The 26,211-nt window shown below is 34.7% G+C and overlaps 1 protein-coding gene across 1 annotated transcript in view; it reads right to left on the bottom strand.

Moving 5' to 3' along the window:
- Positions 1 to 26,211, bottom strand: part of grm7 (glutamate metabotropic receptor 7) — a 241,636-nt gene that overhangs the window by 24,256 nt on the left and 191,169 nt on the right. The window contains exon 8 of the mRNA XM_088916628.1: positions 13,490 to 14,425. Within this exon, the coding sequence (XP_088772754.1) occupies positions 13,490 to 14,425 (936 nt within the window). The remainder of the gene's footprint in view (positions 1 to 13,489; positions 14,426 to 26,211) is intronic.

Below are 26,211 nucleotides of genomic sequence, written 5' to 3'. Positions count from 1 at the left end.
ATACTGTATCTGACTCATGCTGCCTAAATAATACATGGTTATGCTTTTCAAAACATGAATTACAGATGGAAAAATGTTTTTAAAATAGGTTTTATGTTCTATATATAGTATGTGGTGTGATCTAGGCATAAATCTGTGCTGGTGTGTCAAGTAAGAGTTGCTATGATTGATGTTTAATTAATGTATAAAGGGAACATGCTGTTAATTGTGATTTTTTTTCCTTTTAGTAACATTTATTGATGTGAACTTACTATGCATGATAAAACAAAATTATGTGAATGGTGTAATGGCTATTTTAGCAATATGTTCCAAGTTATTAACCAATAGTTCAATTACAGCAGTATCCCTTCAATATTTTCATTGCACTCACAAAAAGGCCATAAAATAATCCTTTCTTCAATTTTCTTGTATTCCCAACATTATCTTTTTATCTACAATTCAATTCTGTCAGGTACTTAATTGTTTTTTATCGGATTTGAGTATATAATTAAGGATCCAGCAAATTTCCTAGAGCAAATGGACAATACCAGAGTGGTTTATATCTGTTCAAACACTTTAAGAAGTTCTGTTACATTTTAATTACACAAAAGCTTGCACATGATAGCATCTCTTACCAGGGCAGCTAGTTCAGGAGAAGTCAATATAATCCACTTACTCTATCAATATTGTGCTTCTATGACTGATGTTCTCATACATATGTACAGTATGTGCTCCAGTACATATACTGTACAGTACATCTATATGCATCCATATTCTGTATGTATTCATAAAAATGTTAACTGTTCAGAGGAGAAAGAAATGGCTGCATAAATCTAAAGAAAACTCTTTCTTGTATTGTTGTTTTCCTGTACACACTAGTGCAACCATCTTATCTCAGTGATGTTGACCTTATGTCTTTTTGGCTTGGTGGGGGAAGGGAGAGATGAGAGCTGAGATTCCATGACACTCTAATCAAACATCTCCCTGCTACCAGAGACAAATCCAATAATATCTGCAAGATGAAATCTGCTGTGCTTTTCATTCCTTGATTTATTCCCTTTGACATGTTCCATTGTTTCATTTCATTTCTCATTGAATCATTCTAGGATAATGCTTATTCTCAAAACATTTTTTAAGTTTTTAAACTTGGGGAAGTAAAACAAGACTGAAGGAAACAAATGTGTTTCAGGCAATTTTGAAAGAGCAATTAAGAGACTTGTAAGCGACATAATGCAACTTTTCCCATCCCCCCAATTCGATACAATAGAATAGAAACCACACAGATTCATCATTTCCTAAGTTCAGAGTGTTTTAAACATGATCATAGTGAATGGCACAATGACAAAGCATATTTAAACAAAGAACTACTCTAGCTTAAGACAAGTATTTAAATATTTTTATATAAAAAAATCTGTTACATTAAAAACATGTTTATAATAGAAAATGAGGGAAAAACCATATGAACCAGCCCATACTAAAAATTATGAATACTGTAAATTCCTATTCAAAAGTGTGTAATAAATCCAAATCGAAGTCTAAAGTGCTAAGATTAAAATGTGAATAAAACACTGAAAAATAGCCATTATGGGCTACTCTGTTTTAATTATACAGTATATCAATTATGCTGGGGAAAAAATACCATTATTTTTTGCAGGTGATATAGATGGAGATACGGTAGCTCACTTTGATTTGTATTTCAATTTATAACAAGAACTGCACCAGTGCACTGTGACTAGCATTAAGAAATATGTTATTAATCTTCCTTGAAAAAAAAAGAATAACATCCTAAAGAAATACAAAATAATCTTCAAAAATGGAATCCCTTTGACACACCGAAGTTATAACTAGTGGTAACATACAAATGAAAATGACTACCATTATGAAATGCGTCCCTACTATTAAAAAATCTCAGTACTAGAATAACAGCTAGTGAGAATATTATTAAGGAATTCTCCAGGTAAACAGGGTTTCTCTACGTTCAGTATGTTAACCATTCTTTAACTAAGTAAATCTCGATCAAAAAAATAAAGACCCCTGATTGAAGAATGTGAGGTACATTGAACAATTCTGAGAGCACTGACATCTACTGTGTTTGGACACTCAGAGCTACAGTATATTCATTATTTTCACAATGAACTGATTACTACACCTTATTGAAAATGAAAAATAAACTCTTAAAATGTCAAAGTGAAATAGGGATATTTAAAATGTACATAAGGATTATTTTACTTGTGACACTTCACTACTGCATTGTAGGTTTTCCTATTAGAAAAAAAAGAGCAATTTTCATGAGCTGACTGGTGTTTGATTACTGGCAATGGGTAAAGAATGGAACTTTAAAACAGGTAAAGAAGGAGGAGGAGGCTGTAGGACTTAGGACAGCTAGAGTGAATATGACTTTAAAGAATCAGACAAACTAAATCAATCACATTCTTTGCAGCAGTTTCATGCGGTATCCTTTTTAGCCATAACATCTATTTGTATTTGAGCAAAAATGGTTACAAAAACGAGCAATTCTGTTAATTTTACACATCATTGTTTTGAATTCAACCCTAATAAGACCTAAAGCATAAGACAAATATTGCTGCCATGTCTCAGAGAAACACAAATATTATGGATTTCTTGACACTGGTAATGGTTTACAGGTGCCTTCCATTAGTTACTAATTTCCTCACATTATCACTTTGGCAGGGTCCAAGTGTGGAAGTGATTGACTAAATGACTCAAGCCTCCCAATTTTTGCTAACACTAATGCATCACAATTAGAATGTACTGCAGCAACACAAGATGTATTGTGTTCCACAGGTACTGATGGATGCATAGTGTCTTGGTACATTTTTGATCTCTGTTCAGCAATACACCCATATGCAATGCATAATATAAATATTAATCTGCTGAACATTAAAGCTTTGTAGCAATTAGGAAGGAAATTGAAGTTTTTTTCTTATTTAGTTGGCAGTATACAGTACTGTACTGTATAATTCTAACTAATGCTATAGCACTATAATGTATATTGTAGTATACAGTACGTTATCCAAAATAATATATTCTATATTATATTATCTATTATAATACATAATAAAAACACACTGAACAGGTCCAGAATACTTGATGCCTTTTTAACATAAAAAATCTAATTAAACAAAGCTTTTATAATGAAAAAAACATCTCATCCAACACCTTCCATTACTCTTGGCCTATGGATTATACCCAGCATAAAAAACTCCCAATTTATATACTGTACATACTTACATCAATGTGAAAATACAAACATTCCAAACCATTAATTAAAATAGGGGTCACGCAACATGCACGGATTTGTGTGCTATTTGTACATTTTTTAATGTCAATAATAGTACTACTTATTTTTTGATTAATAAAAGTTTAATATAAAAATATAATAATTAATCTAAAATTAATCAATTATTATGCATGTCTTAACCATGTAATGTGATCCTTGCCCTTGTTTTCTCTCATTTGAGTTCTCCAGGCTCATAGCTTGATACAGTAATTAAAGTAGCGTATGCAAACTGGCTACGAGAGAGACACAAAATTGACTACATGTGTGAAAATACCTCTTCACAGAGTTATGTTGAGCCAAATGTTGAGAGCAGTGGAAATGCCACTTTTTTCAAACAGCTAAGTTTCACCACCAGAGACTTCCAATAGGTCATGATAGAGATGCTATGATCACTTTCAGTAGCCTCAAGTGAGTTCCAGCACTGTACAGTAATTCAATTAAGTGCATTTCAAAATCCTAAACTCCCATCCACTGAAATACTAAAAAAATCATCTCTGTGGTGTTAAAGCTGGCTGGTTTAATACGAAAACAAAGCATTGGGCCACAATATTAGAAATACAGTACAGTGCACTCCAAACTCAGCAACATGAATAAGGTAATGTTTTGAATCTTTTCTTTAAGATGTTGGAAATGGCAGAAAGTTGAGGTGCCAATCTCCCTGGAAAAGATGTCAAGAAAAGCCTTCCATGTTTCAAAAAGACCCTTAACAGTTTGATCTGCACCCAACAGACAGAGGCTGTATGTACAGTAAGGTAATGTCAGCTAGAAACATTAGTTTTGTAATCCATTCACAGTGCAGTTTCTTGGTAGTTTTGGCCTTTTTCTGACAAAAAGATGTTGATTGTGTCAAGACAAAGTTTGTACAAATCATGGCAAAACCTTCCCACTACTGTACTTAGGCAAATAACATTGCAGTGAAACGGAATGTTCTTATATTCATTATTCATTTCCCGACACTCTACATCAAGTCATCACTCTGTTGAGCTCATAATTTGAAATCTTGGCACAAAGATTTTCTTGATAAATAATACAGTTAAAATTTGCTGTGGGGTGGCCAGTGCAACCCACAACGATCTTTATGAATTCCTTCTGTTTTCCATCCATAATGGGGGCACCATCAGTCATCACAGAAAATATTTTTTAATGTCAGTTCCTCTTTCCTCAAAATGATTAATAGATCTCTTAGCTATATCCTCCCTGTAGTTGTGCCATGCATGCGTTTTAGGCAGCATAGCCCTTCTTGAATTCCATCTCAGTCACAGTACCTCGCAAGAATTGCTAATCATGGTACAGTACATTGTTTTTATCCATGCACTCATCAAGCAGATCTCGCAGATCACAGGAAAGTCCTTATTTCTAGAGATGATTGTGCCTTTTTTGGGGAAACCGTTAAAAAAACATCCAAACTTCTAAGAAAATTGTATATACTTTTCATAAGATTACACAGATATTAGTAAAGACCTTGCTCTGGCCCATTTGATAGACTCATCCTTGCTGAGGTAAGGGGTTATACTGAAACGTAAAACATCTTTTCCTAATATTGAAGAATATTTGGTGGTTAACTCATAGAGTGACTTTACTTACTGTATTCACATACTCTCCTATATTCACCAGTAATTAAATTGTTAATGTTTTACCTATACTGTATATACAAATACCCATTAGATATACTGAAAATAGTCTGCTAAAAAGGATCTTATTTAATGTCTCCATGAGCACCTTACATATTGAGTTCAGGTAACACACAGAAGAGCATAGAAGAGAAGTACAGTAGTTCAGGGATGCAAAAAATCCAGTATGACCCACTGTTCTTCTGATATCAGTGATATTCCTACAGTTATAATCTGGGTGCCAACTTTGCCATTACAGCAACTAATGAAAAACAACTTCAAGGTCTCCCCAAGCTAAAGACTTCTGTCAAAATCCTTCAGCAGGAGCATTTCCCAAAGCAGCATCTGGGATGACCATATTTAACCTTAGGAAAGTACAAAAGTAGGACATCTCAAGTAGAGGGAGCCAGCCCAAGATACAGACTGACTGTTTCTCCACCCCTGTGCTACACAGTAATGTCCTTCATAAGATATTATTAATAATATCAGGACTATAACAGCACAATCATATTAAATCTTGTTTAAGACAACATCACCTTTTCTGCACTTCTCAGTGTAAGGTCTTTAAAAAGTTCAACCATTGCAAATTTGTAATACACAGCACATGTCTTGATAAGTAATTGCTGTTGCTAAAAATAAAGTGTTGCCATGCAGCTTAAAAAAGCCTCCATTTAACACCAAAATGCCAAAAATATAATGAACGGTACAACATTTTCAAATGTTCATGTATTCTCCCCTGACTATATATTTTGTAAGCAACTGCATCAGACTCACAGTGAAGGTGTTGGAAGATTTCTGAGCTAAGTGTCAATTTATGTTTGCCACTAATGTTTTACTAGAACTGCTTCCTAGAGCAGGTCATGATTTCACCACAAAGGACTCTAATTTAACTGTGAACCTGAATACAATTTTAGTTAAGAAAAAAATAAGTTGATTAGATGAGAGTCATTTTTAACTGTTCAATAATGCTCATCCCACCTTTTATGTAAAAACCTAAATCTCATTTCTGTATATTTCCTCATCTCTACAGCTCCACAACAGGAAGCCAACTGTTTTTACATGATCTAACATGAATAATTATAGTACCCTTTTACATTAAGGGAGAATAATACTAAAACTGAAAAAAACAGCTGAAAATGTATTAATGTCTATTTTTTTAGTTCATCATCATCCTAATACAGTCACCATGGTAACAGGCTAAGACTGGAAACATGGGAACTGCTACAGACAGTGAAGAATTATAATCAAGTCACAGAAAAACACATGTTTTCTATATTTATTCATCCTTCTACCCCATTTTTTTCTGTTTACTATTCTAAGGGGTTGGATTAAAACCACTTAACCATGTGACACCTGACAATATACAAAAAACATGCTTTCTAGTTTCAAAAATAGGCTGTCCGTATTAGGGTATAACAAAGTAAACATACAAATATATATGGGTGTTAGCTGAGCCCACATGTTCCTGAATTGACAGGCTTATAGACTTAACCACACCACATTCTCCTACTTATCACAGAACATATTTATGTACAATATCACACTAGAAAATGGAAATAGCATAGTGTTCACCATTTTGGGTTCCGTGTTACATACAGTACAGTATCTTAAGTGAAGTAAAACAAATTAAAACTGTTTTTCTTTTACTTGTCTAGCTTGTAAATTTATCTGAATTATATATTTTTTTAAATTTAAAGCACCTTCCGTTCAGCCTCCTGCCTGTGAACTTTATTTACATTGTAAGAATCATAACAGTGCACAGTGGTTACCTCAGGCCTAAAAACTGGGCTTCCAGTTCTAAAGAAATAGAAATTTAAAGTACCTTCCATTCAGCCTCCTGCCTGTGAACTTTATTTACATTGTAAGAATCATAACAGTGCACAGTGGTTACCTCAGGCCTAAAAACTGGGCTTCCAGTTCTAAAGAAATAGAAATTAGATTTAGTCCCATTATCTGCATCAGATCTCAGATCAGTTGTGCTCCATATGATGTGACCATACCTCTGATGTGAAGTAAAATCATTTGGAGTGGAAATTTCACTTTTGTACAGCATTAAATAATGGTGAGCGCTGCTGTGATAAATGAAAATGTCGAATATGGCCTAGTCATTTATATCTGTAAAAAGCACCTACTTAAGGTGCCAGGACAGAATGGAATAAAAAAATTCAGCTCACAGTCGTTGGGCATCAGCTGCAATCTGACCAACAGGTCATGTTCTCTGCTAACACAATAATGTTATTATACGCACTCCTCTGCTCTATGGGCAGCTGCTTCACATATTAATTTTCACGGGCTGCTGGAGCTTGAGAGAAGCCCACACAGCATCAGGTAAATCTATTAAGAAATAGCATCACGCATGTCCAAAAGGCAAAAAGAAAACATACAATCCACACTATGAAAATGAATGCAACTTTAAAAATATACACAGAAATACCACCTGCCATTTACAAGTACTGTAAAAGCAAATAAAAACAGGAATTGCTATTCAACTCATCTTTTCACTGTACTCTCCCACTGAATTTTCACACTACTACATACAGTACACACATCCTCCAAGACACCTGTTGTCAGTCTGATCAATTTTTCCAGAGTTGCAGTCCTGTAATCAGTATTGTGAACAGACAGGATCTGTTTGAATAATTAGGGCTCACTGGCACCCCGTCATGACTCTTTTCTAAAAAAAATCTAGGTTCACCAGTTATTTTTACCACATCTTGCTCAATAATTTATAATAACTACAGTAAACCATCAAGGAGTCCATGAGAAAAAAAACAGGGCCTGTCTTTAAGATCATTTTAAACTGTATGTGCATGTTGTAGATATCTAGCTCTGGCTTGAGGTCATTCTCCTGGTTTCCTGATCTGGCTTGAGGGAATTTTAAACACACACCTGCTGTTGTACATGACACCACAGAAATAGCTGAAAGGTGGGATATCATAATCAAGAACAGACACTACACCACAAGTACTGTAGAATGTGGAATGCAGAAATACAACTTGTGTGTGTCTCTTCAGTGTTCTCCAGAAGTGACCATTTTCAGAACAATTAAATTAATCTCAAACCTTCACTGGACTGTGCTGTTACTCCTTGCATCCCTACAATGTGTAACAGTACTCTTTGCACTGAGCAAGTTATACAAGTGACATCAACCTCTCTGAATTCTAGATGTAAAACTGCCATACTGGAAGACCTGGTCTGGAGTGTTGGAGCTATCCCATAGCAGCAGAGAAGTGCTGTGCACGTTCAGAGCCTGTGAGCAACCAGGATAGAATCTCAATAGGGGCAGGGAGGTCCTGGAACAGAGCGCTGGCATAAATTAAGCATGGGTTAAGTGTCTATAATTATTCATTTTGTTCTTTGGTTTCCAAATTTCAAAGAAATTATTATTTGAATAATGTTTTCTAGCAAAGGGTAAAGGTATAGCAATCAGCTGTAGATATAATCTCTTTTGAAGAAGTGTTAACTTTTTTAACATAAAAATGACAGCTTCCATAATTCATTTCAATTCTAAGGGATTATAAAGCAGAAAGGACATGGTAACATTTTTGCAAAGGTGAGTGAGTTGAAGACGATTTTCAGAGCCTGCTGCGAAAGAGGGTGTAAAAGACTATGGAAAGTCTGGAGCTACAGTATCATCCAGAGGAATGATGTGAGATTGATAAAAAATATTTCTTTTATTTTTAGCTTTGCTTTATGGCAAATATATTTGTGTTTACAAAGTCCACAAACAGTCTATCTGCCACACTGGAATTGATTGAGGGAACATAGAGGGTTTTAATTTCAGCTTCCAGCTAAAGGATAGGCTTTAGTTTCTGATACTATGATTTGTGTTTATTTTAAAACTTTGCACAAATAAAGCACTTTATCCAGTAATACAATGACAAAACCGCTCCACCTGTGTTTAAAATGCCTTCATTTTCTCAGTATAGTTCTGTCTACTAGCTTTAAAGAGCCTGGATGTTGTGCACTGCACTTCGATCTGTCACTCTTGTCAATAATTGCTCCTTTCTTTTAATAATGTGTATAGGTGCCTGGTAATGGATTTTAAAAGTGAAACGTGGGAGAGACTGTTTTCCTAAAGGGATGCTTAATGAACATGTACAACAGAAGACAGTCCTCTGTGGATATGTGTGTGTGAAGAAACAAGACTAATAGCATGGCTAATGGCTTTGTTCCACTGGCCTTAGTCGCTAAACACCTGTGCTCTTTTATTGGCTTATCTATCAACATGCCTCCTCCACATGGCATGAAAAAAGTCCGTCTTGAGCAGTTAATAGGTGTTGAAGCCATTGTTCCTCCGTAATCTTTTGGACACACTGTGACAATCACTGCCTGCTTTTACGTTTTAAGATTTGAATCTAGTTATCTAGAGAAACATGAAGAAAAATGGAGAGAAAAAATCCTGAATTAAATTGGGGCTTTTGTAAAACAGGGTACTGTAAGTTAACTGAGAGCACGGGACTGTTAATGCTACCAGTATGCATGGAGATGATGACACTGAACTGATTTGGTCCCTTTCTGAAAACAACAAGGTGTCTTTTGTCAATTTGGTCAGTGATATCTATTTTTAGTAAACATTTGATCACATATAATTTGAGATTTTTGGGGAGTGCATTCTCTCCATTCTGGGAAATCAAATACACAAATACATATATAGCCCTTACTGTCTTTTCAAGATTCTAATAAATGAATGTGGGGTATCTTGCAATGTTCATAGACAACCAGACAGATGATTATATAGGAACAAGTGATAGGTTTATTCCACGCTGAAAAGAGAAGAAAGAAAACACAACGTTTTGGCTGTGGAGCCTTCTTCAGATGACTATATACCTGTTTTGGTATGACTTGTGACTCTTATCTACTGACTATATCAGAACCTATAGCATCAATTTAAATTATGAAGAACAGTGGTACAAATACAGTTCCATGTGGTACTCCACTAATTACTGTACATCACACCAATTTAATATTCAGCCCTCACATATGCTGTTAAGTATGTTTAATATCCACTATCTATAGTAGATCTCACTCCAAATGCATGGATAGCTTGGATGTCTTCCATCTTCTATTTAATAATGAGTCTTTTATGTTGTGGTCTTGTGGAAATTGTATCATGTTTATGTCCATATTATCCATCTTTTTATACAGTATGTCTGTTCTAACAAGTAACACAAACTATCACTGTTCTGTAGAACCCTATTATAGTAAAGATGTTCTTGATAAGTTCTTATTATCTTGTCCATAACCTTCCGTGTATCCGAAGTCAAATTTATTGATCTATAATTAATGGCTCCATAACAAAATGACTTTGGACCCTCAGATTTATACAATTGTAATAAGCTTGTGTCTCTGGATAGTTTTACACTGATTACACTAAGAATGGGCAAATCTTGCAATGTTCATAGACAACCAGACAGATGATTATATAGGAACAAGTGATAGGTTTATTCCACGCTGAAAAGAGAAGAAAGAAAACACAACGTTTTGGCTGTGGAGCCTTCTTCAGATGACTATATACCTGTTTTGGTATGACTTGTGACTCTTATCTACTGACTATATCAGAACCTATAGCATCAATTTAAATTATGAAGAACAGTGGTACAAATACAGTTCCATGTGGTACTCCACTAATTACTGTACATCACACCAATTTAATATTCAGCCCTCACATATGCTGTTAAGTATGTTTAATATCCACTATCTATAGTAGATCTCACTCCAAATGCATGGATAGCTTGGATGTCTTCCATCTTCTATTTAATAATGAGTCTTTTATGTTGTGGTCTTGTGGAAATTGTATCATGTTTATGTCCATATTATCCATCTTTTTATACAGTATGTCTGTTCTAACAAGTAACACAAACTATCACTGTTCTGTAGAACCCTATTATAGTAAAGATGTTCTTGATAAGTTCTTATTATCTTGTCCATAACCTTCCGTGTATCCGAAGTCAAATTTATTGATCTATAATTAATGGCTCCATAACAAAATGACTTTGGACCCTCAGATTTATACAATTGTAATAAGCTTGTGTCTCTGGATAGTTTTACACTGATTACACTAAGAATGGGCAAATAATCTAAAATGTTGTGTGGTATGGTTGCACAAAATGCCAATTTGTACCATTAAAGAGGATGTAATGCAGCATGAAGTCATTGGTTAAATAGGAATTGGATTGTAAAGTGCTTTGTAGCTGTAGGATTTGATGCAAAGCACAGAACAGTTGTCACGATCGAAAGCCCAGGTGTATGAAGTTTGAATTTGGTTGCTGGATAAGATACAGTTGTAAATCCCAGTTGAAGTCCTGCATCAATACACAATCTGTTCACGACTCTATGATTTTTTTAAAAAGACAATTATTTGTGAACCAATCATGCAGCATTCTGTGGGAGTATTTCATACCTGTATTCTTTTGGATCTTTACAGTCAGAATAATTCACAGCTTCCTTTGTTATATAAAATCCCACCTAAATCTATATATATAGAGAGACATAATGTTCAAAGATACATGGCAACCACACAATTACAGTATGTGTCTGTTTGAAATGCTGAATGATGGCTGAATCTTTTTTTTTAATTTTTTATGTCCTATCAAAAATGTCATTTTATTAGCAATATTGTTTTCCAAGAAAAACACTGTTAAATCAATGGGTCTGTGCATCTCATTACAAAACTGCCCTTTTAATTTCACAGATGATGAACAATATTAAGAATAGAACTCTATGGGTACTTGTTTACTTGTTTCATTGTACCTATACCCTTATTTGCTTTGCTGTATGATTTATAACTTGTATGAATATAACATATATAATACAAAATGGGCAAAACTTATAACACTTCTTTGAAATGAATGAACCTCTCTATGATGCAAAAGTAAAACAATAGTCAAATGATAAGAAAAATTACACATTAGAGTTTCATGGATGAATTTAAATAATGTCATTATTCAAAATTTTATCAATTGCAAAATCAATAATTAATTTTAAATCCCTAGCAACGGAACATTTGTTTGAATCCAGTGCACTGCACAGGTGTTTAACTTGGATTTAATTGGTCTAGCTGTGCTTTTAAATCATCTGTAGGCAAAACAAAGGTGTATGCATCTGTATTAAGATCAACGTGCTGTAGGACAGTAAATAATGACAAATAGCAAAAGACACTGGGTCACAGTTCTGCTCAATTGTGCAGTTGTAGTATATGCGCTGATGTCAGCACCTTACAATCCAATCTGAAAAGGATAGGTCTTTCCAAACAGGTCTGTCTGCTTTTCCTTAGTATTACAGTATATATCACTTTTAGCAGAAACACTGGACATATGCTGGCATCAGCATATGAGTCTATAGCCACTTCCCTCAGAGTCATAGTTTTGTTAAAAATATAGTCTTTTGTTTTTGTTTCCTGAAACAAACACAGACCTTAACACTATCTGTAAATTTGACAAAACAACTTGAAACACAACATCTCTGAATTCCTCCTGGAATCCAGTATCCTTCTTGGTATTTTCTCTGTCTCCCACCACTCAGCATTTACTCTTTAAACTGACATACTGTATACATAATGTCAATGATTATTTTATTACAGGAATGGTATCAAAAAGATTAGAGATACTGTATAAAAAATACCTCTCCTGGCATGATGATTGCGATTCTTAAGTATATCTATCCAATGAGAAGAAGGGAATTGCAAAATATACAGTAGTATAAACCTCAGATCAATAAGCAGAGTTCCTTGCTTTAATCACCGTAGAACTGGAGTTCATCCAAATCAATGTAACAGGTGACCAAGGAAATAGGGATTAGGGTGGGTGCTGCATTTTTCAATTTCCTCAGATATAATAGCTTCTAAGCCAAAATAGGCAGATGAGAAGGAATGTTGCTGAAGGCAGTATGGCAAGTAATGGGAAAATGTCTTCTTGACAATGAAGCATTTCCAAAAACGAAATTGTAGAGAATTAACTTTGATTTGACCCTGAACCTTAGATTTCATTTCTCTGTGGCATCATTACTGATGAGACAGCACCTTTTCTTCATAAAAAAGATTTTCTTTTCTTACTAAGGACTTATATGTAGCTGATCCTTTTTTGTTGGTTTCTGAGACAGTCTCGAAATTGCCACAAGCACAATCTGATACTTGCAAAACAGACTTTTAATAGCTACATCAGACTGTAAATGAATTATAAATTGAACTGAAAGAGACCCTGTTATACATAAAGGCAAACTGACTATTTTGTTTGACTGAGGGAGGATATTAAGGCTTTTTGTGTGTGATTAGGATATACTGTATATATAGAATAATTTATTGGCAATGTCTATTTAAATCTCTATTTTAGCCAGTACATTCTACCCATAATATGATTTTTACTAAATTATGTTTTACAGCTCTGCTGACCATATTCTTTTTAATCCATTAAAAAGTTTTTCAGCAGAAACTAAGAAATTAAGTGTTGCTTTTTAGAAAAAAAAACAAATGTAAATGTTAGAAATAGGTTAAGCACATGAAATATAATCTTCATACACAATTGTCACTGTACTACTTTCTATACCTTACATTATGTCTTTCAAACGTCTTGCCAACAACTGTTTACTGATAGACACCTACCTTTTCTGCAGATTGAGCTGTGCCAAAAAATATGGGAATGAAGGCCAGCCACACTATACAGGTGGTGTACATTGTGAATCCAATGGGTTTGGCTTCGTTGAAGTTCTCAGGAACACCTCGTGTCTTGATAGCATAAACTGTACATGTTACCATAAGGAGGATGCTGTATCCCAGTGAACAAATAATTTGTAGATCCGTAATGTCACATTTGAGAACTCCTCTGGCTTGGTCAGGGTTGATTGTCTTCTGCTCATCATAATCAATAATAGTGTTGGGCGGATCCACTCCAAACCAAATGAAGACTCCCAGGAGCTGGACTGAAATGAGGCTTGATGTGATCGCCAACTGTGAAGTAGGACTGATGAGACGTGGGGCAGTAACAGACTTCTTTCCCTGCTCAAAAATGCGGTAGATCCTGTTGGTTTTGGTCAGCAGAGCTGCATAACTGATGCACATCCCGAGTCCTAGGAAAATCCTCCTGAAGGAGCACACAGCCACATCAGGCTTGGCAATCATGAGAAAGGTGATGATATAGCAAAGGAAAATCCCAGTCAGGAGGACATAGCTGAGCTCCCTACCAGATGCACGTACAATTGGAGTGTCATTGTACCTAATGAATGTGGCCATCACAAAAATCGTGGCAATAATTCCAAGCATAGCCAGGAAGACAGGAATCACAGCCCAAGGGGAGTGCCACTCAAGTTTGACAATGGGGATGGGCTGACAGCCAGTGCGATTCTCATTGGGACGCATGTTGTAGGCACACAGCTTGCAGGTGGTTTCATCATATTGGTATTGGTATCCATCACATGGCTCACAATGCCAGCAGCATGGCATTCCTTTCACCATTTTCTTTCTGTAGCCCATTTCACATGGTAGACTGCAGACAGAGCTGGGGATGTCTTGCTCTCCATTAGGCCACTGCATGTCATCTACCTAAAGAAGGAAAACAAGAGACATTCATTACTAGGAACAGATATCCAAAGAGAGAATCCGACAATCTTCCCACCATCTGGAATGTATTGCATTATGTACTGTATCTGGAGGGGAAAGATTGTTACATCTTTAAACTGTAAAATGTATTGTACGATTGCATGTAGCTGTTGTGTGTTACATAATAAACATTTCTGTCAGGAGATAATACAACGGTGACAAAATGCTAAGAACTAAATAGAACACTCAAAAAACAAATATACAGTACCATGTAGACTGGTCTCATTTATCTTGTATTGTAATGCAGATGATTATGGAAGGTTGATATTTGTATTACCAGTGTAAAAGAACAGTAAGAAAACAAGGCAATATTATTCTGTATAAGAATTTGATGATTTGTAGTGCCAGTTTTAAGATGGTAAGACTCTGTCAATCTCATATACTGTACAGTAGTAATGGGTATATAAGGTTGTTCAAAGGAGATACCTGAATGGAATTATGATGAACATGCCTTTTAAAGATAAAAACAAAATTCAGTTTTTTTTAAAAGAGCACATTGTGTTTTACTGTTCAACCGTAATACCATAATACAGTACCTCAAACACAAACAATGCAGCCATTTGTTCTTTAATATGCTATGTTACCTAAATCAATATTCAGGTTGAGTTAGTAGAATGTCAATTAAGAACTGACATTACTTAACAGATGTTTTCAGAACACACTAACCAGGTCTTTTTTTCTGACTAACTAACTTTTTTAAAGACTAACTTTTCAATGGCTTTATAATGAAATTATTTTAAATGCTTAAGTAATAGAGGGAAAGAGATAGAAATTTGAGCAGAAAATTGAGCAAAAGACCCAAAAGGTAAAAGATTAAACAGGTATTTTTTTGACCTCCTCATCGACTTTCTGTATTAACTGTCATCACCATGGAAACCTCAAAAGCAGAGATTGCACAGGAGATCACTAATAAGCAGCAAGCGGGTGATAACTAAGTAACCCTTCTTCGCTTTGTTGATTCTGTAGGCAACTGTTATTTGAATGTTAATTTTCAATTTCAAAAGGGGATTTGAATAAAATCAAGTCTAGGAAACTCTTCACTGTGCCCAGAACATTTTTAAACCAATATTAACAGTTTCCTGGGGGACTATTATTTAACGTGACAAATTTAATGTTGTCAAAGGTCATGCTGCCAAAACCTGCTATGCTATAATTACTTAAAGGAACTCATAAAGGTGTGTTAAAATTAAGTGAATGAGCTAACCTGAAATTTTCCTCAAAGAAATGTTGAAAACATACAAGCCATTATATAACATTCCAGAAAGGAAAACTAATCTAGAATCATACACATATTTTAAAGCAAAGTGGTTTGTCAAAAATAAATGTTGAAAACCATTATAATATAAAATTATTTTTGGAAAAAAAATCATGTAAAAGCTTACAAAATTACTTAACAATTGTAGGTGGCCACAGGCTACATGCTGGCTTCTTCATGCATAACCGTGAAAGCAAGCCTGACACACAGGGAGGGAGGAAGAAAAGCGTATTTAAAGTTGATGACGCACTTGCAAACTGGCATATTAGACACACTGCAACATTCCAGAAGTAGAACAATAGAAACACAGCCATCTTCCTGGGTTAAAATAGAACTAACCTGAAGCAGAAAGACAATCCGCTCTGCATCCCTCTCATCTTTTTTTTTTCCTCTGTTCCCTCCTCCTTTATTTTTCTTGCCACCATACAAAGCTTGTTATATGCTAAGCGGAATAATTTTCAACTTAAATTACATGTCTGACAAGCCGCAAATCTCTGCAGGTTCACCTTGTTAATCTCAAACACAGGTAACTGCAGGACACTGTTTTAAATAAGATACAGTTATAGTAACATAAATCTGGATGCTGTTTTAATTTAGTTCCCTGTGTCATGGTTGGTACTGCCCCTACTTTTTTTAAGCTTATTAAACTGTAATCGTTTTGTGAACTGAATACCTCACATCCAATTGAGATGCACATAATACAGAACAGCTTCCTGAGTTTTTGAGCAGGTGGGCAATGCGATTTAACTGCATTCTTGTCTCAAATCAACAAACTCTCTGGAGAGGGAAAAGTCTTTTTCTTATTTCTGTCAGGTTGGCATGGCTGCAATGACCCTTCTCAGTCCTCAAGTCATATATTTTGTCCCTTTTGAATGCTGAGTGACACGGTGTCAGTTGCCTTCAGCACCAATTTCAGGTGTAAACAAAATGTATATAAAGAAATGAGAGAGAACAATATGCTTTGGGTGGAGATAAAATAAACTCACCCCTCTCCATATTGCCAGTTGGGAGTTTCAATGCATTTTCTGTTTTTCTGGTTTTATAATTTATAATTCATGTTTTACAAGACCCACTTCTTCAGGCAAAGTGGGGTAAGTAGAAATAATAAACAACCATGAACCAATCAAGACCAACGTGAGGAGGATCTCTATCAACTTTATTATGCCTGTAGCTACTGAATGTTATCATTCAAGGCCAGTCCTTATTTCAAATGCTTCATAGAGGCCATGGTACCGCTTGCCAGTAATTCCGTTTTGCTGTAAAACTAATACATCTAATGTCAGGCAACTTCTCTCACCACCCAAGCTATCGAAAGCAATGGCCTCCTTTTTCACCTCTAGTGAAATTGCAGCACTCATACTGGATGCTGCCATCAAATCACAAGTGACTCCAACAAACTGCTGCCTTATTACCAGCCCACACTTAATCCATGTGCCGAGGGTGACAACAGGATGAGGGGATGAAACTGAGGAAAGAAATCATGTAGGAATAAAAAATTGCAGCAATGAAGTCAGCCAACTACAATAAACACTTCATGTAATGCCCTTGAGAAGATCTAAGTGCCTATTCATTCCAGGGTGTGCTGGTTGCATTTTATTATATTGTTGTTTTTCTTATTTTTTGTGCTTAATTTACTAAAGTGATCATATCCGAGTCTGAAAGTTGGAAAGTGGGCCTGCATTTGGGTCTTCCTGTTAATAAGACCTTTGTAAACCTTTATAAATATTCAGCTCAGATACTGCTCTAGCTTAAAGCTCCCTAGAAAAAAAATATTTCGGAATTATTACAATTGACATTTGTTTACAAAGTTAGAATATGAAGTGGTTATCTTTGTCTTTCTAATTTCCTGAAATAAGTGAGGTATCTTAAAACCTAATTTGCTTAGATTTAAGTGATATTTTTGTTCTATTTTCTGTGCTTCAAAATCTATACAGGTACCAATCTTTTCGTTACCATTCCATATACAGTACAGTAAACAATAGAAAGGCATTTGTTTTGTCATTGCAATCTGAGCCGTAGAGCGACATGATCTAGTTTTAACTGTTTATACTGTTTTGTACACTTTCCAATAGTGCCTTACTTATGTTTCTCATACTCCCTTTTAACCTCTGTTCTGGACTTCTTTTTCTGAGTCAATTTACTCACTGAAAGAAAATGCCTTAGATAAAGACCTTTCAGTCACACTTAACAGCAGTTAAGAGTGACTGCAACACTCAAGCTCTGGCAGGGATGTCTTTTTTGGGGAAGGGGGGTAGTGTTCTCCAGATACTCGTTAGCTTCATTTGTGGTTACTACCTGAAGCAATTTAGAGACAACCACTGGGGTTTAATTTATCATTTGGACTTTAGGGTTCTCAAGTCCCAGAGCTCATAATTAAGCATGGTGTGGAAATTGTAATGAGATTAACTGTTGCTATGGAAACAAAGCAAGATTCTTCTTCAAGGACTTATTTTTCATGAAAAAGGAAGCATTTTGATCTACTGTAAAAGTATGCAGGAAATTATTGATAGTGAAAAAATACAGATGTATCTGTCAACCTTCTTGATCTTCATCATGGTGGAGGTATTGCTTAATGAATATTTCAAATGTATGTAAAATCAAGTTTTATGGGCTATGACGCCTGAAGAATGCTCCACAGCCAATGTACAGTACAGTTTACACTTAGATTTGGAGAGAGCTTCCTTCCACTCTTTCAGTAAGATGGAGGAAATTTAGGTATTAACCAATACAACAATGTGAGGACTTCTGTAAATTTCACAAGGTTCACAATATTATTAAAATAAGACTCTTATGATGACATTGCCCCCTAGAACTCCCATTAACATTTAATCCTACTAGCATTCCTGGATACTGCTGATGGAAGGTAATACAGTACAGTATGTGTCTTTGCCTGAGCTACACAAGCTCCAGTATTGACATGACTCAGATAATTCAGAGGGCAAGAGTGTAACAAAGCCCCTAACGAGACTGTTATGGTGCTGTAGTGCTTTAGACCTTCCACTTATGTTGAGTTCCTCTGTGGCATGATTACTCAGTTTGCTGTATAACTTGGGAGTAGGAGTATGCTTTTAAAACAGCGACTGAATTTTACCCAGGTATTCCAAGCTCACAATATTAATCCTATGGTAACACAACTATCTATTGTTCAGCACACAAAATCTACAGGTAGCCTTAGGACTGTCATATTTTTAGAAATGTTATGACATTTTACAATCACCTATAATCACAGGTACAGGTAATATTTTCTTACTAAAGTGGTTTATTGCATATTTAAAACAGTGCAACTAATGTGCAGATAAATGTGTAAAAAGGAAGATAATTGACTGTATCCGTATAAATATTAACATAACCAACTAATATCAAGCTTTCAGTCCTAGCAGTGACAAGTAACTATTATACGGTGCACAGCTGTGATAGCAGTGCTGCCCATTTAAAAACAGAAAAGGAAGGAAATCAAAAGTCTAATTTTTCAGTGTTAATAGAGGGAGTGTGACCTGGTGAGTAACTGCTGAGGGTGAAAGTGTAAGGACTAGATAATCTGTAGATCACTGTACCATATTTCCTTTTAGTTGAATATTCTGTTAAAAGTTATTTTTATTTACAGTATTATTTCCTTTATATCCATAAACCTCATTGCAATTAAGTGTACTGTACATAGAGTATCAACTAGTGACACAGAATAATAAAAAAACAAAATGTTCAAATATAAAAGTGAAGAGGAAAAAATACTTTAGTGTTATAGGTCTTGATTCCTTGCAATGTACTATTTAGCTTTGTGTGAAACTAATTAGCTTCCTCCGTACATTTCCTGGCAGTGAGTTTCATCTAAAGCAGTGTATACTGCAGCAGTAAGTTAACATGACAAATTGTTTTTAAAGTTCAAGAGACAGAGTTGTACTGAAGGCAATTTCAACAGGATATGAAACAAGTAAGGCATTAAAGAACAGGGTAATGAAGAAATGCACGGAACACAAAGTCTGATCACTCTCATGTTTGCCTTTTTCATTTACTTTAACAAAGTCCTGACAAACCACTGGCATGCGCTCCAATGATTTCACAAAGCAATGATAGTTGGTCTTTTGAAGTCCAGATCCATGCAGAGGATCAGAAGAAGTGAGTTCTATCATTTTCATAGCAGATACAAATTCATTAATATAATCAGATTATGTAGATTTGCATCTTAATTGAGACTTGGTCCTTCAGAATTCAAACACAGGGTGTAACGACACCTCCTAGATGTTGTCCAGAATAACTCAATGATGGCCCATTCAGTCAAAGTCTGTAATTTAGTTACTGATGCACTTTGTATATACAGTACTCTATATTTCTTTATACAAAGTGTTTAACCTTCATATTGCAGTTAATATGTTTTCCAAAGAAACTAAAATCTGTGTTTGCACATATCTTAGGCAAAGGATAAATACCAGTAACAACCTTTTGATAATGTTAGAGATCGGTTTTGCTCATTGACATCTGCTTTGATAATATAGTTTCTTATTAAATAATCATTTTTAAATTAGTTTGGTGGTCCTCTCTTACAGTGTTTAAATTTAGCTCAGAATTGAAAGCTGTGCAATATAGTACAATCCTTACAGCCATAATAAATTCTGGCACATTGTGTATTATAATATGAGCATGCATATACTGTACATAATTCAATTTGTATTTTATATCACATATTGCAGTGCAGATGCATTTAAATCCTACTGAATGGTGTATTGATTTACGAGTCCATTACAAACTAGAATACAGTAACTTCAGATTTACCAGTGGAAGATGATAATTGAGAGACCACATTAGAGTATTGAAAAGAGCTGATAAACCATAAGAAAACATAAAAAACAAATGACAAGGCTGTTGTATCCTGGCTGTTCCTCATATTTCATCCTATTTAGCTGTGAGCATGTGCGTTTTAAAATAAAATGTAGCAGCTTGAATGAAAGCTGACAGTATTGATGAATGTCATTACCTCCTTAAGTGAGAAGTCCCTTCCATCACTAAGATAGCAGGCCATTGCTCTTACTTTACCCTGACCACAACTCAGATCAAATCAGAGATCCAGGCTTAGTTTGTGAAGTAGGCTGCAGCCAGTCTTTCCTAGAGGTATCATTACAAGCCTTTGTGACCTCCTGCAAAACAAACTAAAACCAACAATGCAGGCATCTACTGTAGTTTTATTTAGGATTTTGTGCTTCAGCTAAAGTTTTTAAAGTAGTCCTAAATTAGAACATATTTCATTCCTTCTTGAGGAAGTATTCCACTTCTGATTGAGCCAAAGGGCTTTATTTAACTGTCTATTAATAATCCCATTCATTGAGCAGCCACACCACAGCTTGGCAAATTGTTCAATATACCTTCAATTAGTTCCCCTGACTTCAATTTTCTTCCCATTATGCCTGTGTAATTCAAGGTAGGTACAGTATTTGAAAAAACAGGACAAGAAGCGACAAGACCCACAATCAGTAGAAGAAGTCCACACAGTTACAAATCTATCAATAGCATGTGTCAGTTTGGGAAAGAATGCCATTTGACAACTAATGTTGTTAGAAAAATCAGGTCTTCAGATATAAATTATAGATAAACTTCACTGTTTTTTATTCAAGCACAAAACTAACTTCTAATTAATGGAAGATGTTCCATAAATATCTCATAATACGGTACATGTTTTACTGATTTGTCACGTGTGTGATTTGTCTTCACCCAGGAAGAGATCAGTGGTTTCTCAGGCTTCACCCAGCCAATAAAGCTACACTACACACAGGCAATTGAACAAATCATATCCTGTCATCAAGCAGGCTTGCAATGCCTTTTCACGCACTGGAGAATTACATTACCCTAACAGGCTCATACCGAATATTAATAATAACACCTACAAAATAAATAATCTTTTAAGGATATGTTCACCAGTTTTAAAATGTGTTATTTGTTGTAAATCTTAAAGACAATTGAGTGATATTATTTTTTTTTCTAACCTTGTTAATTCTGAAAAAACACAACATACTGTACTAGATAAAAAAGAGACCATACAGAACTGATACTGTAGCATTCTGCCCTGTTAGCAGTCTGTCAAGACCACTCTCACCCTTTCCTCTAATTTGAATGCTCACTTTCCATTCCCTCTATAAAAAGGATCCCTTCCCTTCTCTAGATCTGTTTCACGTCACCCCAATAGCTCTCTCTTCTCTCATGTGCACCTCTCCATGACTAGCACAGGAGTTGTAACTGAAAGGTTAATAAAAGCTGTGAGTTGCAGTTATCGTCTCCTGCCTCTCTTTGTGCATAAGTGACTCTGTAAGGGAAAAACGGGGGAAACGGAGGGTGGGAGTCACTGCAATACTGTAATGGTAGTTAAAACAAACAAATAGATATATAAAAAAGGAACAAAAGCATATTTGTATTTAATTAAGGGAACAGAAAACTCTCTTCTGAATATATCGTTTCTTTGGGCTATTATACACTTTCTCAAATCTTGTAGTGTGATTGTAGTGGTGTGTTCCAATATGTTTCAACTGTTCTCATTTTGTTTTCTAAAGCAAGTTAAAAGCAACATCAGAATAGCCTAAAGTAACAGGCGACATCTTTTTATACCCTTTAACATTGTTTTAAGGGGAAAAAAGGATTATGCAAAGCTTCTTCTGTACTTTGGTGAAATAGAAAGCCAGTAAAAAGAACTTGGTTTAATAGCTCATACAGAGTCACAGTATGTGCTGGAAATTAAGTACAAAAGAAAATAAAAAGAAGCCAGTAAATCAAATGAAATTCAACACTACCCCCAGAAGAAAAATAAATAATGTTAACATTTTAGCTATGGTACCATATTGGGCATCATCTCTTGAGCTCTGATTGTATTATCTCATGTGATAAAGAAATTTCTTTTATATTAGGCTTTGGGAAATCAAAAGTGTCATTGATTTACTGTATCATGCAACAGATGATTATTTTCTAAAAAGCAGGGAACTGGTTGAACTGAACCCAGGTTTATTATTCAAGAAATTAGGCTTAGACTATAGACTACACAACCATTACAGAAAGTGTCACTGTTGCTCTGGACACCCAGAAACTGTTTTGGTTCTGTATCTCACCATGTTATGTCAACACATTTTTCTTTTCAGCCGATTATTTTGTTTTGCAGCTTGCTTGTTTTTTTGCATGATCAGCCCATTCATTAGTTGATACCAAATGAATAAACTTTCTACTATATAAAAATTGCAGCTGCTGAGTTGTTGCATTGTTTGTTGATGACACTAATCTTCCTAATGAGTTTGTTATGAATACTCTTTTCTCATATTGAAATAAAACAATGTAGATTTCGCAAGGCAACAATTTCTATGTATGTTACATAATATAATAATATAATTCTGAAGCAACAATTTAGAACATTATGGAAAAAAACTAATTGGATTAAGTTTTGCTTCTTTGTAACAATTGTCCAAAAACATATCCAGAAATTAAATGTTAACATATTTTTTCCAAATTGGAAAATGTTATTCAAACTTCAGGTGAGTCTTGCAATCTTACAGTCTTTTTCCTCAAAGATCATATATTAATTGATGGAACTTTCTAAGCTTTAGAGGCCTAATTCATTCTAGGAAATTCCATTAGGTTTTTAAAGAATACATGCCTATTATGCAGTTAGTTTCTGTCAGCATATTCTGGTAATTTGGAAACTGATTTATGCTATTTGTGGCTTTTAGACTATAACAACAAACTTATATTCCAATCCCTGTGACCCTCTCTCTTCTATGATATATCAGTGAGCAGGTTTAGAATAATGTGTCAAAGGGTTTCCAGGGAGAGTAAATTAAACATGTATTTTATGTATTATTCTCAAATTCTCTGAAGCTTTTTCTGAACATTGAAACTAATCCAAATGTTATGGATTTTCTTGTGAAAAATGAAAGACAAAATCTTCTACTGCTATAATCAATATCTGCAAATGGACAATCTTTCTTGATAAAAAAAAATGAATCTCACAAATAAAACATTTACTAAATATTTAGTTAAATATTTATATATATATTACTACAAACCAGTGTATACCTCTTAAATTAAATCCCTGATATCAATTTACAGTTTCTTTTGAATATTTGAAGTGGATATTTAAAAATACAATATGCTTATGTATTACAGCTTATGATGATAAAAAGCAATGCACTATTACATCAGCTGTAAGCTGTATAACAACAACTTTAATTTGGTTTAAGGTGGACTTAGGTTTCTCTAAGACAGTATAGCACAGTATGTATTCACATACTTCAAGTTCAGTCTAGGATATAAGTGATACTGTAAGAGATAAGAAATAAGGGATCTCTTTTGGTGCATTATACAGTAGCTCATTGCTTGAATCCTTTAATCCTCTATGAGAGATTCTACTGTAAATTGATCGCATTGCACATCATGGAATGACATGGAAATCTATTCAATGTTCAGTCCCTGTATTCAACAATATTACGTGTGCTGTATTGTTTAATTCAGTTTTAAGCACTCAGTTATCTGAATTGATTTCTTAACCAAACTTTATGTTTGATATTTTTCCAGGGTCATTAAAAGCAATACAGTATAAACTATAAATTTAGCATAAATTTTAGATGTATTTTTTTTCCTCAGATGGTATCATTTTCTCAATAATTATTAGACTTAATTATAGTTGAGTAAGTAATGGTTTTGATGGGTTTTTTAAATGTTTTTTGACCCAAGACGGTCCAAAAGTTTCCAGTTATTTGAATCAGCAATTACTTCTATTTGTTTCACACAAATGACTCATATAGAGAATGAGCGGAGACAGACTTATTTATCTAGCATAACCACACATCAAACCATTCAATATTTAACATGCTGCAATGCGCTGCATTGTCTGACTGTAGAGTGAGCCCTGTTTGAAAGAAAAGTGCACCTCTTCATGAAATCACTGAAAATCCAGAAGTGATTTTGCTTTGCAAATGAAGAATGGGAGATTAGGGGTGGGATTGGAATCATGAGTTACTTATACTCCTGTGTGCCTTCTCCAGACTTCCAACACTTTTATTTTCAGTAAAAATGTATTATTGTATCTCTTATAATTGTCTATAAATCGTCTACATTATATGCTACTAATGGTGTTCTAAACTGTTAGAAGTTTTAACAAACGCTTCACCTCGGATATGGCTCAGGCTATTTTCAGGATTAAAGTTTAGTTACCAACGTTCTTGTAATCTACTGTATGGTACAGCCAAGGCTGTTTATTATCACTGTTGTGTCAGTCTATTAATAATTTATATTTGTTATTTATAAAAATAATTCCATTTGCAATCCCTCTATATTTTCTAATTATCCATCATTGCACTTGCAGAGCAATAAAGCAAAACACATGGCAAAAGGCCTTAATTCTCATACTGAAAATGAACAATTACTGTTCTATCTTCAGTATAAAATACATATTATGATAAAGTGTTCAATAAACATTTAACATAGACATCTTACACTAGATACTGTATGGTTCAAGAGATGCTTTAAGACACTTTTACAAATTTGTGACTTTGAACTGCCTGAACTGCTTCAGAATGTGGATGAAGTACACAAGTAAAAAGTACAGTAGAGTGTGTCAGTAAATGAGGAAATTGAGAAGTGAATTAAACTATTAATACCATCAATGAAATCCAAAACTGGAAACTAAGTGCACCAGTCTTTTCTAAAGAGACTACAAATTAGGATATACATCATTTAAAATGCAATAAAATGTTACTTTAATTATTTTTTGCCTGCAAATTTTTTAATGTACAATATGTTTCTTTGTTTTCCTGGGGCATGGTAAATTCCGGTTTATAAAAAGTTTATAGACTGTATGAGGGTCTGTTGCATTAGAAAAGAAAATGATTAGAAAACTGGTTCTTAATTTATAATACTAATATTGAATTCCATTTTTTAAATTGTATTATAGGATTCATTTGAAATCTGCAGTATGCTCTTGAATGCATCAATGGCTTAAAAGCTCCTTACAGAACACAGAGGTCGTTTAGTTTAAAACTGGCTGGCTTTTCAGAGAACAAGGTCCATTGCATCATATTCAGTGAAGTGCTTCTTTGAATTGTTTGTTGGTGCAATCTGGGAATTTACATTCCACTGTGGTGCTGTAAACAGAGAAGTAGGTCAGACCCCTTGTGTATGTGTGCATTTATCCAGCTACATACCTCCTCAAACTACTACAGTATGTCACTATGAAATAATCTGAAGTATACTGAGAGTACACATTTATATATGACTGAATGTACAGCATCGAGTATATCCAGAGTGTTTAAAGAGAATGTGTACCAACTCACTTTTGGTTGTAGGTGTTGGTGAGTTATCTGCTCTAGAGTGTGAAACCAGTTGTGAAGATTTTTCATAGTCTTAAACAAATAAACAGTGTACTTATTATCCTTATTTTTACAGAAAGGCACAACAAAGAATTTGAGTACAGGTGCTAAGAAATGTAGATTGTGTAAGTGCGTTCATTATT

Source organism: Atractosteus spatula, chromosome 5, assembly GCF_055471065.1.
Source record: "Atractosteus spatula isolate fAtrSpa1 chromosome 5, fAtrSpa1.hap1, whole genome shotgun sequence".
Classification (NCBI taxonomy): Eukaryota; Metazoa; Chordata; class Actinopteri; order Semionotiformes; family Lepisosteidae; genus Atractosteus; species Atractosteus spatula.
This window is presented reverse-complemented; position numbering and strand designations above follow the sequence as displayed.